Source organism: Carassius gibelio, chromosome A8, assembly GCF_023724105.1.
Source record: "Carassius gibelio isolate Cgi1373 ecotype wild population from Czech Republic chromosome A8, carGib1.2-hapl.c, whole genome shotgun sequence".
Taxonomy (NCBI): Eukaryota; Metazoa; Chordata; class Actinopteri; order Cypriniformes; family Cyprinidae; genus Carassius; species Carassius gibelio.
Window position 1 is genome coordinate 9,314,098 of NC_068378.1, and position 16,026 is coordinate 9,330,123.

At 34.0% G+C, this 16,026-nt stretch overlaps 1 protein-coding gene across 1 annotated transcript; it reads left to right on the forward strand.

Annotated features, from left to right (window-relative positions):
* Window positions 1-4,859: 4,859 nt before the first annotated feature.
* eif2d (eukaryotic translation initiation factor 2D) lies at window positions 4,860-11,758 on the forward strand. The gene is made up of 15 exons (XM_052603840.1): window positions 4,860-5,115; window positions 5,553-5,743; window positions 5,823-5,906; window positions 5,977-6,067; window positions 6,847-6,954; window positions 7,057-7,307; window positions 7,386-7,503; window positions 7,887-7,932; window positions 8,028-8,134; window positions 8,304-8,459; window positions 8,541-8,630; window positions 9,189-9,284; window positions 9,659-9,779; window positions 10,739-10,913; window positions 11,579-11,758. The coding sequence occupies exons 1-15, from the start codon at window positions 5,060-5,062 to the stop codon at window positions 11,647-11,649; spliced, it is 1,761 nt and encodes a 586-aa protein (XP_052459800.1). The 5' UTR covers window positions 4,860-5,059; the 3' UTR covers window positions 11,650-11,758.
* Window positions 11,759-16,026: the final 4,268 nt, after the last annotated feature.

Sequence of the window (16,026 nt, forward strand, 5' to 3'; positions counted from 1 at the left end):
TGCACAAAGTTTCCTGTGAGGGTTAGGTTTAGGTGTAGGGTTGGAGAAGGGTGATAGAATATACAGTTTGTACAGTATAAAAACCATTACACCTATGGGATGTCCCCACTTTTCTCAAAAACAATATACATACATATATATATATATATATATGGTGCATTTAATGACATCATGATGTCAGAACAAACATAATGTGGAAAATGCTCAAAAGGGAATGTTTATCCAGCAGTCATTTCTTAGGTTCAATGCATATTAATTTATACTTTTAATTAATGCACCAATGTTAATATAACATTGTGAGGTGATGCTTTTGGCTACTATTTTTTTAATTGTTGATTCTTTAGCCTTTCAACAGGATGTTAACATACTGTAACACACTCCCCTGTAGTATTATACACAACAAGCATAAGAAAGATTTGAAAAAAATGATGCTTGGTTAAAATAAAATGGATATTTTTTTCAAACAACATTTAACAAAACTGTGAAAAAAATTAATTTGCTACATATACAGCGGTAACATTTTAGAATAAGAAACACTTATTCACTATCAACTATGACTTTTCTCTCAATAAATCCTAATTTGGTTAAGTGAAAGTGAAAGTGAAGTGACATTCAGCCAAGTATGGTGACCCATACTCAGAATTTGTGCTCTGCATTTAACCCATCCGAAATGCACACACACACAGAGCAGTGAACACACGCACACTGTGAACACACACCCGGAGCAGTGGGCAGCCATTTATGCTGCGGCGCCCGGGGAGCAGTTAGGGGTTCGATGCCTTGCTCAAGGGCACCTAAGTCGTGGTATTGAAGGTGGAGAGAGAACTGTTCATGCACTACCCCCACCCACAATTCTGTCCGGCCCGAGACTAGAACCCACAACCCTTCGATTGGGAGTCCAACCCTCTAACCATTAGGCCACGACTTCCCCACGAAGTTTAGGTATTGGATAGGATTAGGATCTATCTATCTATCGATCTATCAATCTATCAAATAAATGTAGCCTTGGTGAACATAAAGGACTTATATTTCTGACCCCAAACATTTAAATGATCATATATGCACAATAGTTCATTTCTAGATATAAAAGCATCATTATACCTCTTACACAACTAACTGGTGCATGATGCTTTGAATTAAAAATGAAGACCGAATGCCATGAAATGCCCCATTTTGATTCCCTTATTCTTTAGTTGTTGAGTGATGTCCTGTTAGTGTTCAACAGCTGTGCGTGTTTCCACATGCATTCGTCACGGCACTGGTGCATCTTTCATTACAGCTGCGTTTTCTTTCTTCTCTTTAGAAGAAGAGGATTGGACGAGTCCTTGATTGGGTTAATCTTTATTTGTTCGTAATCCACTATTATTGTTGCTAAGGCATTAGTCGTCTATTCCTGTGTATTTACATACATAACAGGCTTTGCAAAAGCATTTACAGGAAATTATGACATCTGACACGTAGACACTGACAAAAATTTGGGGGTGGCAGGATTTTTTAATATTTTAGAAGTTTTATGTTTTATCTTATGCGCACCAAGACTGGAATTTATTTATTTATTTATTTATTTATTTTTATCAAAAAGAAATTGGAATCAAAAATATTGTGAAATATTATTACAATTTAAACTGTTTTCTATTTGAATATATTTTGAAAGATAATTAATTCCTTTGATCAAAGCTGAGTTTTCAGCATCATTACTTCAGTCTTCAGTGTCACCTTCTAATGTGCTGATTTGATGCTGAAGAATGATGAATTTTACTAAGCCCAAACTTCTGAATGGTGCTGTATGTATGATTAAATATTTGATTTTATGTATATGAGAAGAAACCTTGACTTTATCCTGGATATGCGTGCAGTTCTGTTTATTAACCACTAGAGCGCCAAAGGTTACACACAGTTCTGCTTTATATACTGAGTAGCTGAGTGTTGAGTTTTTGTCTTGGCTTCCAGCAGCGAGTGAGTATAAGATTACAGAATCTTTCATAAATGTGCTGTAAAATGTATTCTCAGTTACATCATTTGCAAGTTTTAATGAAGTCATTAAATTCCCATGTTCGGTTAAAGTCAAATAAACCTTATTGGCTACATTTTAAATAGGAAACCACTGCAGGATCCGACAATTACAAAACATGTAGGACAGGCCAAATGGCCTCAGGAAAACTTGCAGTATGGCAATTAAGTTTAATTTAGTGACCTTCAACACAAGTTTACACCACCTCTAAGCATTCAGCAATGTTTGTGTGTGTTTTTTCGTCTTTCTGTTGATTTTCAAAAATATCTTTGAGTTACATTGCTATGTTAAAAGTTTGATAAGTTTCATGCATCTGCAAGTAACAGATGCAGAAATAACAGTTTTGACTGATTATTTTTTTTAATTTTTTGTAATGGAAATGGACGAACACAATATATATATATATATATATATATATATATATATATATATATATATAATTACAATTATAAAAACAATATCTCAATGATAAAACTTAAAAATAAAACAAATCTGAGAAGCTCTTTGAAAGAATACTTTCTCAGAATACTTACTGAAGGCGCTACACTCTGGTTTATTAAGTGGTATACTGATATTAACATTTTGAATTAATTGTGTTTAACAAGCCCAACCACTCCATGATGAGAAGCAAACACTATTTGCCTTGGTAGTAAGTAATTTTCAAAGACATCTTCGATTTCTACGATACATGGGCAGCTCGATGCCCTGCAGTGAAGATCCACTTCCTGTCGCACTTTATGGGTGTCCCGCAACATCTGAAAGTGAGCATTCAAGAGCATCAGACTTCACATGAAACACTTATAGACAGTCTTCATTAATAATGTCAGTAGTTTGTAAACTATACCATTTTTATGTTAACATAAAACAATACTTGTGTTCTTACTGTCTCAACAAGAGGATAAGAAATGTTATTTTGCTTTAGAATTGTTGCTCATTTAACTCCATTAAATTTGAGGATCGCTGACCTCCTAAAAACTCTCAAAAATGAAGTTAAAAATAAATGTAAAACAAAATTAAATATTAAAACATTATAAATAGTCTCTAGTAGACTATTCCATCCACAACTGTATTTACCATAAATGTAGCTATTGTTAGATTGGAAATGTATTTTCTTGCCCCTAAAGTACATTTCAAAATATATTTTAGTATGTGAAGGTTGAACAAAAATATTTCCAATTTAAATATATATATATATATTTCATTGAGCTGTTTATTTAAAATATATTTTGGTCATCTTTTTTGTTTGTTTGTTTTATCATTATGTGGGATAGTTTAAATGGCATTAAAAGATCAGATAATTACAATAGAGAGTGCTAAGAAGGATATCTGAGTAAAAATGAAAAGCTAATTGAGGCATTATGTTGGACTTTCTCAAATCTCCACACTGGAGCTCCAGGAGAATGTTTGGCCACTTTTCTGAGGAATTTATAAAAGTCTATAGCTTAAGAGCTTAATGGATCCCATAAGTTCCTGCCAGAACTCAACAGACGTTAATAGTTCCAGTAACCCTGTTATAATGGAAAAGATTTTGAGGCACCTCAGCTCCTTAACATAATAATAATCTGAAGAACATTTAGTTTTACAACATAAAAATTTATATTTTCAGTAATACCATATTGGTCCTATTTAACAAACAAAAAAATATGACAATGGACTCAAAACAGACCATGTATGTTGAATGTGAGAAACTGTTTTAATGGAGTGAACAGTAAATAACTGGTATCATACGATAAGACTTTATCATACACAAACATCATTAACATGTACCCTTTTTACATGCCTTTTATTTGCTTTAAAATCTTTGGACATGAATCATGCAAATAAACATACCTTCTCAAAAAGGATTTAAAAAATCAGACATTTTAAGACATAGCTTTTGCCACATTTCTTATGGAATATTTCACAGACCTTGGTGTTGATGCCTATCCCGAGCACTTGTCCTGCAAGCTTATACTCCTCTGGTATTACTTTCTTTTTTTATCTTCAGTGTGGATTTTCCTGCCAACTCAGGAGGCACAATGCTAATCGAATGCTGGCTCGCTTGCTGTTCATTGGAATGTACAGAATCGTTTTTATTTTCTGTATTATCTAACATGGTGGTAGACCATGTTCATCTCTTTCCATTCAACAGGGAAGACAATTATTTAGACCAGCTTAAAGGATTTTAAAAGTACCAAAGAACAGGGCAGGTGTGAATATCTTTACCTGCACAAAACCCTTATGAAACAAAAATATATTGCAGTATATTGGAAAATATCATGTAATATATTAGGCATATATTCTTATATATATTTATTTTTTCCAATATTGCAATATATTGAAAGCGGCAATCATTTGTATATTTTGCAATATATTATATACTATATGTGTCATCAATATATTATTAAATATATTCAAATATATAAAATATTAGAAATAAAAAGGGAAAATAATATATCACAATATATCACAATATATTTTAAGAAATATATTGGTAAATATATTTTCCTTTCGTGAGGGAAGGAATCTTCACACAGACACAGAAACTCTCTGCAATGTTCTTTATTATACATTAAGCTTCAGATCAACCAGTAATGTTGTTATTGTTATTCTAGATAATGTGACTGATAGAGCCTTCACATTTAGTCGGTCAGTCAGTGAGTTAGCTTTGATAGTGGTCAGTCACTGTTTACTTTTCATAGCAGAATAGTAACTTATTCTTGTTCATTCTAACGACTCCATATTATATAAGAATAACTTTGGAAAGACGTGAGCAAATACTTACACGGTTTTCAGATTCGGATGAAATATCTCTTTAAAAAAAAAATCCGTTCACAAATGTACCAACAAATCTGTTGCGTATTGTTCTGGCGGTCACTTCAACAGAGGTTGTTGTTTCCAGCCGGACGTGTTTCAGCGTTGCACCCGCGTGGCTCTCAGCGCGCAGCCGATGATTTAATTACACTATAATAATCTCGTTTTATAATATGAAAGATTAGACAACTGTTGATTTTAGGTCATTAAGTGATTTATAGCGGCTTCCTGCAAATACTTCACCTGGATACTGAGATGTTTGCAAAAGCGTTTCGTGTGAAATCTAACACCGTTATCAAGGGATCTGACAGGTACTCAACCAGTTAGATTAACGTTAGTTGAAATGAAAGAAATGTACTTGCTAATTCAGTATGATTCAACATTAAGACAATTCTAGACAAGTTTTATTAAACTTCTGCGTGCACATTATTTCACAAAACTATAACAAATAACGTCAGATTTGAATAATAAATGCCTCATGTGGTGGTTGTTATAATATTACAAGAGTCAGCATGTTTTACTTATTCAAGATCATCTACTGTATCCTCATATAAAGTACCTTAGAGTTAAGTTTTGGCATGTTTCTATGTGATTTCGTATCCTTTCATAATATCGTTGTATATACTTCTTTCTCTCGTTTACTTTCACGTTTTGATGAAACCCTATGATAATTTTCCCTTTTAAATATCTGAAATATTTCTTCCATGATTTTGAGAGATCTTCATAGTGGTTCTTTCTGTCCATGCAGGAGGAGGCTGAGAGCAGATGTCTCTGCTGCGTTCCCTGCTCTGTCAGCTGAGGATATAAATGAGCTGATCCCGAATAAAGAAGAGCTGAATATTGTGAAGATTTACGCACATAAGGGAGATGCAGTCATTCTCTACGTCCTCCATAAAAATCCCATATTCTTTCAGCTGGAGAAACGGCTGTTTCCAACAGGTGAGTCTGCAGCTAACTCTCAGTTTTTTGTGAATCATGTTGTCTATTTGAATAATGAATTTGTGACTGTTGTTCTCAGTGTACACTCTTTGGCGATATCCCAGCATGTTACCAGCATTTGTCACGTGGCCACCTGTCCTGCAGAAGTTAGCTGGTGGAGCAGGTCAGCACCTGTTTGTTAGTATTCATCTGTGTGTCTCAGAAAGCACATCTGACTGATGTCTCCCGTGCAGATCTCATGCTGCCGGGTGTAGTGGTGACCGCTGATGGCCTTCCTGAAGTACAGCAGGGAGACTGCTGTGCCGTCACTCTTGTGATGAACAGGTAACGCTGCCCACCACATTTATTGCTTACAGATGGTTCTTGAGTCACATGAAATTAAAAATGATACCACAACTAGACAGATATTTACAACTTTTGTTATAACTTAACATTTTTTTAAACTTCAGTTGGCAGTTTTTACCAATCAGCATCTGTGACGTCTCTTACACTTTGAATCACGTGAAGCAACACAAGGTCCATTTTATGTAATTTCCTGAACCTATTCCCTCCTATCTTTCTACTTTTGCATAAACAAAAGTGAAGAAAATCCCTAATATGAAATTAGGCCAACAAATACATTTGACTTTATAAAGCAATGTATCATATTTGTTATGAAAATTAGGCCTTCAAATGGTCATGTGATTAAAACTTTGCTGAAAAACCTGTTATATAAATTTACATGCCTTCTGATAGTCTATACTTTTTTTTAGCAAATAAAGGCCTTTTAGAAGAATTATAAAAATGGTGCATGTTGCAAGTGTCTTTTCACTGTAATCTTACTGATTTTTACTCAAGAATAATTTTTAAATACCCTGTATTATTTCAAGATTTATTTATTTTTCTTTTTAATTAATTTTTTTAAATAACATGCCCAAATAATATTGTAAAAAATGCCCAATTATGTTGCACAAAAATGTACTATTTTGTGTAGTTGGCAGAGTTTTGATATTGAAAGTACTTTGTATAAGTCTTTGCTATTAAAATGCTTATAAATACATTCCTCTCATGGGTAAAATGAATTAATTTTTTTTTTAAATAAATGTGTTTGTGTGTTGTTGAAGGGCACCAGTGGCTGTTGGCACAGCAGCTGCGTCGACTGCTGAGATGAGGAACGGTGGAATGAAGGGGAGAGGACTCAGTATTTTACACACATACATGGATCAGCTGTGGTGAGCTTTGAAAACCCAGAATAATTCTGTTTTTACATTCATTCCTGCCTCTTTATACATCACATTAACTTTCTGCAGACATCTTTCTTAAATTCTCCGCAGGGCGTTTGGTGATAAGTCTCATCCTCCGGTTATGCCAGTCACAAACTCTCCAGCACAGGTGGAGGAAGAGGAGTGTGAGGAGGAAGAGCAGGAGGAGAAGGACAGCTCTGATCCAGCTCCAGTGGAAGCATCTTGTCAGAACATGGAGGAGCTGAGGCTGGAAGAACATGAGGTGTTGAAGGAAGAAGAAGCGACTGAGGATAAAGAGGGAGAAGACACTAACAAAGAAGAGGACTCTAGATCTCCACAGGGTAAAATGTCTTGAACTTCCTGTCACGTGTCCATTTTGTAGCTGTTCGCTGTTTGATGACTTTCATGTCTCATTACAGAGCAGATGGATGAGTTACTGCTGCAGTGTTTCCTCCATGCACTTAAGACTAAAGTCAAAAAGTCCCAGCTGCCACTACTGACAAGCAACTTCCTGCGCCACCACATGCTGCCCTGCTGGTAATATCTCCTCCTTAATCACCTTTAAACCTCTGCTTTGATCTTCTGATGTCTAAAGTTCAGCCGCTTTATGTTTAGGGCAAAAATCAGTCACCATCATACCTTTATTTTAAACTTAGTGTTTCACTCAACTGCTGAATCTTCAGTGACAATTAAAAAAAACTGCATTCATGTAATAGAGTTTGCTTAAGCTAGAAAGCACATGCCTATTAATACATACACACTGTATATATGTACTACTCATCATATTGTGATCACTATGATTAGTTTAAATAAATTAATATTTTTAATCTGCAAGGGTGCACTCAATCAAAATCATCAAAACAGGGACAGTAGGGACATTTATATTGTTTATAAATGAACAAGTTTTTTTCCCTCCACAGTCCTAAAGGAAAGTACCTAGAAATCAAGAAATCCAGTTATAAAAAGGTACAAGCTTTTCACAGATTGTGAGATTAATTTATTTTTTAAAGATTTTTTATCTCTGTTTTAGTTGGTCCCAATGTGTCTTTCTTCCTCTCCAGCTTTCTAAGTTTCTGCAGTGCATGCAGAAAGATCACGCTCTGGTTCAGGTGAAGGAGCTGAGTAAAGGTGTGGAGAGCATTGTGGACGTTGACTGGAGAAACCCTGTGTATGCAGTCACACCAAACCATAAACGCTGAATGCTTTTTAAATTGTCAGAACACGTAATGATAAAATAAATATCTGTCTGTGTTTTGTTTGTTGATATGGACTATGTCCAGCAAGTGTTTTTGGTTTTGAGGTAAGCTCTTTTTTTTTTTTTTGCACTACCTTTTCAGGTTGTGTTCTTTCCGCGTCCCAGAGGACTTTGAGCCAGAGATCAAATCTGAAGAGGGGAGTGCAGCTTCTGAGGATCTTTACCAGCCCCCTGAAATCACACCACTGTATGGGGTCACTGCACGCCTGGAGCCTCTCTTTCAGGACGCAAAGAAAAAGTTAATGAGTTGAAACATTTTGTTTTTTATTTTTTAAGTGTATTATTGAGAGTGCCTTGAGCACGTGACTTTGTGTTTCAGAAAGGGAACACCTCTAAAGGCCACTGAGGTGAGGAATATCATCACAGAATATGTGAAGACAAATGAACTTGTCCATGAAACCAACAAAAAGTGAGTTTTTAAGTAGTTTGAGCATTACATTAGTGCATTAATGAAAGAAGTCTATTAAGCATTCCAAGGCTGCTTTTGTTTTTATCAAAAATCCAGAAAGAATTATTATAGATTATTTTTTTATTTTTTATTAAAATTTAAAATAAGTGTTTTCTATTTAAATACATATTAAAATCTAATTTATTCCTGTGATTCAAAGCTGAATTTTCGGCATCACTGCTCAAGAAGCATTCCTTATTATCAATGTTGAAAATCATTGTGCTTCTTAATATTTTTGTATACACAGCTCATTTTGTTAGGATTCTTTGTTAAAGAGACTGTTCAAAAGAGCATTTGTTTGAAATATTGCACTTTTGTAACATTATAAATGTCTTTGTCATGTTTGATCAGTTTCTTGCATCCTTGCTTTATAAAAGTATTAATTCCTTATATTTGAATGGTAGTGTATGTTGACTTTATATGGATCTGTGCAAACTACTGCATGGTTTCAGTACTGTAACAGTGCAGATTTCCTAAGGTTTGGATTGAAGTGACCTCCTCTCTTCTCTTGTTCATCAGTTATGTTAACATTAACCCTACGCTTTGTGACTGTTTGCTGGAGAAGTCTGAATATCAGGAAGTGGAGAAGCTAAAATGGGATGAACTCTTTAGCAGGTAACTCAACACTATCCTGTTCTTCTTAACATAACATATTAAATTGTGTTTAATTTCTATAAGAAGCCCATAATTGTGTTATTTAGAACCAATTTCTCAAACAGGAACACTATTAACCCTCTGAAAATAATGTCAGTTTCTCATCTGTATTTAATTTGCAGCTGCTTATTGTCTTTACAATCCAGCTGTGTGTGTAATCACTAACATATGGCTTAGAAACGAAGTAACTAGCTTTTTACATGTTCTGATAAAATGCCTTAATTCATGTTGATGGCTGCTTGTGTATGAGATTTTTTGGTTTTGTTTTTTGATCATGTGCAGATGGATTGATCTGAGCACATGTGAGTATGAACAGTGTTTGTCTGTGTCCTCAGGACTCTCATCAGAATGCAAGCGTGCCATGAGGTGCTGATCCCAGGTCAGCCTCCCTTAGTTAAGAAAGGACAGATGGAGCCCATAGACATTACTGTTGCATCCAGGGGCTCCAATAAAAAGGTATGAAGCTATCATAAGGCTATGACTATATTTATATATATATTTAGTGGCCTCAAAAATATTCGAATGCTAATGCCACAAATCTTTGAATACAATTTAGAATATAACAACTAAATAAAGTCTCAGAACTTCACTTTTTGGAGCCATTTTGACTTTTAATAATAAACTGATGTAAAGGTGACTGTTAGTAGACGTATGAAGTCAGTTCTCCTCAAGTTTGCACATGTCCTATCAGAGAAACTACAGATGTAGTCCATCACATGAATTGTGTACATGTTCTGTTAACATCTACTAACCAGAAAGTGCCACAATACTTTTCATCTTCATTTTTTTGTGTGTTTTGAAAGAAGTCTCTTATGCTCACTAAAACATCATTTATTTAATCAGAAGTACAGTAAACCCAGTAATATTGTGAAATCTTATTAAAATTTAAAAGAATGGTTTTCTTTGTAAATATATTTTAAAAGTAATTTATTCTGCTGAATTTACAGCATCATTACTCCAGTCTTCAGTGTCACGTGATCCTTCAGAAATCATTCTAATGTGCTGATTTGCTGCTCAGTAAACATTTATTATTACTATAAATGTAGAAAACAATAGTGCTGATTAATATTTTGGTGGAAACTGATGCATTTATTTTGGGGGGTTCTTTGATAATAGAAAGTTCAAAAGAATAGCATTTATATTAAATCTTTGATAACATATTAATGTATTTTACTGTCACTTTGGAGCAGTTTAGTGCATATTTAATGTAGCATATATTTTGTGTTGGTTTTGTCATGTTAAATCTAATAAGCCTTTTTTATATAATATATGTAAATATAATGACCATAAATTATTTTTTTTATTTTTTTATTTTTTTTATGAAAACACAAAAAAAATGTATTGTTAGAGACAAACTGCTGTTTGTGTCTGATGTAAAACACATTTTTGTCACACTCACGGTCTCATTTATTAAGGTTACGATAATTAAGAATCTGGAGGCGTTTGGTTTGGATCCAGCTGTGGTAGCAGACACTCTGCAGCGTCTGGTTCAGGCCAGCTGTGTTCTCCAGGATGCCCCAGGAGCCAAAAACAGAGTCCTGGTGCAGATCCAGGGAAACCAGGTTCAACAAGTTGGCAAACTGCTGCTAGGTACCGTGTAGTCCAGTGCTAAATGATTACCTACAGCTGTGGTCCACATTTTACATACACTTTGCAGTGTCTGCAAAATGTTATTTATTTTACCAGACTAAAAGGGATTATACAAATGTTATTTTTTATTTATCACTGACCTGAATAACACATTAACATATAGTCCATAAGAGAGGAGAATCTTTTAAATGACCCTGTCAAAAGTTACATATGCTTGATTCTTAATACTGTGTTGTTTTTTGTGATAGTTGTTCATGAGTCCCTTGTTTGTCCTGAACAGTTAAATTGCCCGCTGTATAAAATCTTTTACAAACGCTTACTGATGCTCCAGAAGGAAACACTATGCATTAAGAAAACTTTTGGAATTTGAAGATCAGGGTAAATTAAACTTATTTAGTCTTCTGGGGAAATGATCTTCTGTAGCTTCTGAAGGGCAGTAATACATTTTTTTTTTTTTTTTTAATCCTTCTGAGATACCTTATTCAGGTCAGTACTACAGTAAAAAAAAAAAACACACATGCATTTTGTATGATCCCTCGTATTATGGTAAAACAATTAACATTTTGCAGATTTTCTAAAGTGTATGTGAAAATGTGACCACTACTGTTTATCTCTGCCTGCACACTTTTTCTTATGTGTGAGTGTACTTTTCTCCTTTATTACAGATCGTTATAAGATCCCACGGAAATATGTACAAGGTCTTGACAAAGCTCCCAAACCAGGCAAGAAGAAATAGCAGACGACACCTCAACAGAAGAACCATGTGTCGTTGTAACATTTTAAACAATATCTAGTTCAGCCATAACATCATGTGTGCAATAAAAGAAATCTGATTTCGTTCTGAACCATCTCTTTAATTAATCTCATACTTGGCTTCATTTTTCCTCAACAGAGCACAGTTTGTCTACATGCCTCAATAACAGCTCATTCAGAGCTTGAGTCCCTGAAGCACTAGTTTGCCCTTCTGATCTAACTGATAGAATAACTCTTCTTTTATAATGATATATTGCCAGGTAGAAAAGTATACACTGTCACAAGCAGTGAATTACAGCTGAACTTTGTGGAATGTTTGACCAGGAGTCAACTTGTTTTTGAAGAACACAATGGTTTCAAAAATGTGAGGCAGGACTGTGTGTCATGTGCAATAATTCTCTTAATGATATCCTGATTGAACTTCCAGCCCATTAGAACCCATGGCCACAAAATGCTCCTCCAGTGTTGTTTTAACGTCATTGCTATACTGTTACATTTTTAGGATTTTACTTTTTTCTTTTTAGTTGCCATTTATATTTGTTTGTTTTTTTTGTTTTGTTTTTGTTTTATGTTATACAATGCATTCTTTTTTGGTTTTGTTTTAAAATGGTGAGGGAAGGGGGAATTTAATTTATTTATATATTTATTTCAGTTAACATTTATTCCAAGTATCGAAGATTTTTAAATAATCCTGCTATGAACTGCACAGCTCTGTTGTGCTTTAACCTTTTTCAGGTATGGAAGTCTGTTTTCACCATGAAAAAAGGTCATTGTTTTTCTCACAAATCGAAGTTTAAATCTTACAATTGCGATTTTTGTGATATCCTGTTCAAAATCCACCACATAATTGCAACTGATTTTTCCCCCCACAAGAGACTTTTCTTAGAATTACTGCAGATTAAAACAACACGAATGTTTTTTTTTATTATTATTATTATTGGTAAAATTGGTCTTCCTCTCCAAGTAGTATTGTAGATTAGACCTATTAAAATGGCTACTTTTAGAGTAAGGTGCAAGCATAACATTAGTATATTGAAAGATCTGCTTATAAATGTATGCACTATATTGATTTGTTCTGAGACCAAAAAAAAGAAAAGAAAACCACTTTCAGTGGGCACTCAGGTCACTGATCAGGATTTACTATGAGCTGTTGGCTTACAGGAAAGCTGTCCTCTGTTTGGCATTGGTTGTCAGCCTATTAAATTGTTTACATTTTATAACATGTTAAATAAAATGAAAAGGTGACTTTCTCATCTTATTTAATCTGTAATATAACTTAATCCAAATATTAAAATACAGCTAGTATGGTAAATATTGCAATATTTCTCAGAAAAGAGCATAAGCTGTTTTATGGATTTCAGAGTAAATAGAAACAGATGCAGTGGTTTGACAGATGTGGATTAATGAAGCTCTAATGAATGAGTCACGTGACACATTGGCAGAGTGTTTACCTGAAACATGAACCCAGAATAATGACCACTGTCAGAGCCAGCAGTGAGTAATGTGTCCCTCTAGTGTTCAGATGAATGGGAGTGTAGCCTGTGTGTAGGATGGTGTGATGAGGGACCTGAAAGAACCTTGCAGCAACATCAAGTAATGGGCACCAGCATGACCAGCAGAAGTATTAGTGATTGTACAAGAGACTATTAGATGATGGAGAACTGGCATTAAGCAAAACTGAGCATGATCACGTTCTCAGAGAAGCTTCTGGACTCTGAGATAAGGTGGTTTGAACAGATTGGTCAGTTAAACACTTTGATTTCAGATGTGAATAAACGTGTCACATTTTATTAAAGAAATTATATCTTTTAAATGTTTGAGTACAAATAAATATACTTTAAATGTATTAATGTCAGTCGATATTATCATTACAATTTTTTTATGTTTAGTTTATTAGTAAGTCGTATTTAGTAGTATCCAAATAAATACTTTACGTATGGATATATAAAGAAAAAATAAATTAATACTTTTATTCAGCAAGCATCCATTACAATGATCAAATGTGACCGATAATGTCAAGATTTATTTATATATCAGAGATTGTGGAGGAAAAAAGTGTTGTGTTACCACAAATATTAAGAAAAATAAGAAATGTTTCTTGAGTAGCAAATTACCGTTTTAGAGTGATTTCTGAGGGAACGTATAACTCTGGTGGATAAAACTTGAACTGAATTGAGCTAAATGTAAATGTTGCTTTCTTAATTACTTTGAAGCTGCTTTAAAACAAGCTGTATTGTATAAAGTGTTTTTTAAATAAAGGTTATTAAGATATTTATTTTAAAGTAAATCAATAGAATAAGTGATGGCATTTCATTAGTAAATAGCAGGATTCTGTGTTAATCACAATCATGTCAATGTTTTTTGTTTTTGTTTTAGTATTTTTTAATTTAAGCATTATATATTTCACAGAAATTGCTAATATAATAAAGATTAAGAGTGAACTCCAATCCAGTGTCATACTGATGTTGTTTTTCACAGTTCTGCAAGGCAAGGCAAGGTACTTTACTCGTATATAATATAAGTTGTATATAATATGATTTTGCAGATCCTCTCAGCTCTGGATTTTGTGAACTTGACAGACTTAGCTGCACCTGTTAAAGCTTATACCCACCCAACAGAACGAACAGGTAAAGCATAACTGTAATGAGAAGAATGTATAGATAAATACATTTATAAAGGAAATAGGCTTAATTTAAAATGATAGTCTTTTAGACTTCTTTGTTCAAATTAATGAGATTGTATTAAATGGAATAACCCAGTTATTTAAGTACATATTTATTTGGAATTTCATAATTATTTATTTCGAAATAATGTACTTGCATACATTTAACTAAAAAAACACTTCAATGCTATTTCTATTGAAACGTTTTATGCTTTGTAAACAAATCTGTAATTACACATTTGTAAGGATGAAGTTGCAATTTAGTACTTTTGAAATATATTCATTTTAAAAGTAACATTGAATAACATGACAATTATAATTATACTTTACATGTACTTCATTATGCTAATCAACAGCCTAAAAGTGTACTTCTAAATATTCCTAAAATATAATGATTTAAAATGTACTTAAAGGTAATACTTTTATTTTTATATTATTACAGAATGCACTTGTACAAAGTACTCATGTTCTGTCATTGAGAGAGATACCTTTTATTTATTATAGTACAGTTTTTAAACATAATTTTAAATATTTGAAATAAATTGCATTTTACATTCAATACTTTTATTCAGTTTTTCAATATAATAAAGACTCTTTTCTTCACAAGGGGAAGATTTATTAAGTTTTCAAATTTACTTTAAGAGCCAACTTTTAACCTTCCACATCTTTTTCTTCACTCTTTCAGGCCAGAAGAGGGAGACACTTGCACTGTGTCACACAGCTCTCAAGATCAACCATGAAATTATAACATGGGTGAAGCACTGCTTTTTGTGCAGATTGATTGGATTTCAGATTTATAGTCTATGACATATGTGTGATGTCAACAGTAAATGTCATGATCCTGTTCTTGTTCCAGTGTTGGTCCAGCAGTGTTTTGTGGAGTGGGTCTGACTCTGGGACTGCAGGTACTTTTCCTCATTAAAGAAAACAACGGTAGGCCTACCTGAGAGTTACAGTTCAGTACAGGCAAGAATATCATAAATAAAATTAATAATCTTCACGTTATCGAGACGTTTTCCTTCTAAATGCATTGCATATGGGTTCAAGGAAAGGACAGCCTTCCTGCAGCACCCACATGTGTGCATCTGTTTAGAAGTTTACCGACTTCAGTTTTGCCACAGACACTAAACAGCAAAGATCGTTTCTGGCACAGGGTCCTCTGTGACTCCCTAAGAAGCTTACAGCCCAATACATTGACTCTTGGAATAGTTTAGCTTGTAGTCCTCATCGTCAGATATCCATGACCATGAAAAGAGCTCAAGGCTTTGTTTTTCCTGTGAGATATAGACCGATGCATGGACAAAATCAAGCCAGCAGGTGAAACAAAAAAGGTTGTTTATTTTTAACCAGAAAATTACACACTAGCACTGTTATAGGCCTAGCTTCAACTGAATTCATGCAGACATCTCTCACAGCACTTGTTTTAATTAAATCCACATGATTTTGATCAATTAATGATTTGAGATTTTCTCAACTGTATGAACTCATCATCATTCAGAACTTTAACCAGCAGGTGGCAGCCTTTGAAAGTGTTATATGATTATGACTAGAGGATGATCAAAGCATTCAGCACACAAATAACAGTCAATCTGTCAGTGCAGGGTTTGTGTAGGACCCAGTACAGACTAGAAGTGGCATAAAGGGATCAAATATAAAATATCAACTTCAAGGCTGTGAGTTGATCTCATACTGTACCTG

Excerpts from the sequence above, each read along its gene's own strand:
- eif2d (XM_052603840.1), top strand. The coding sequence starts at position 5,060 with ATGTTTGCAAAAGCGTTTCGTGTGAAATCTAACACCGTTATCAAGGGA. Across the intron at positions 8,631-9,188 it reads GTCCATGAAACCAACAAAAA|TTATGTTAACATTAACCCTA; the intron begins GTGAGTTTTTAA and ends CTTGTTCATCAG. Across the intron at positions 9,780-10,738 it reads CCAGGGGCTCCAATAAAAAG|GTTACGATAATTAAGAATCT; the intron begins GTATGAAGCTAT and ends TCATTTATTAAG.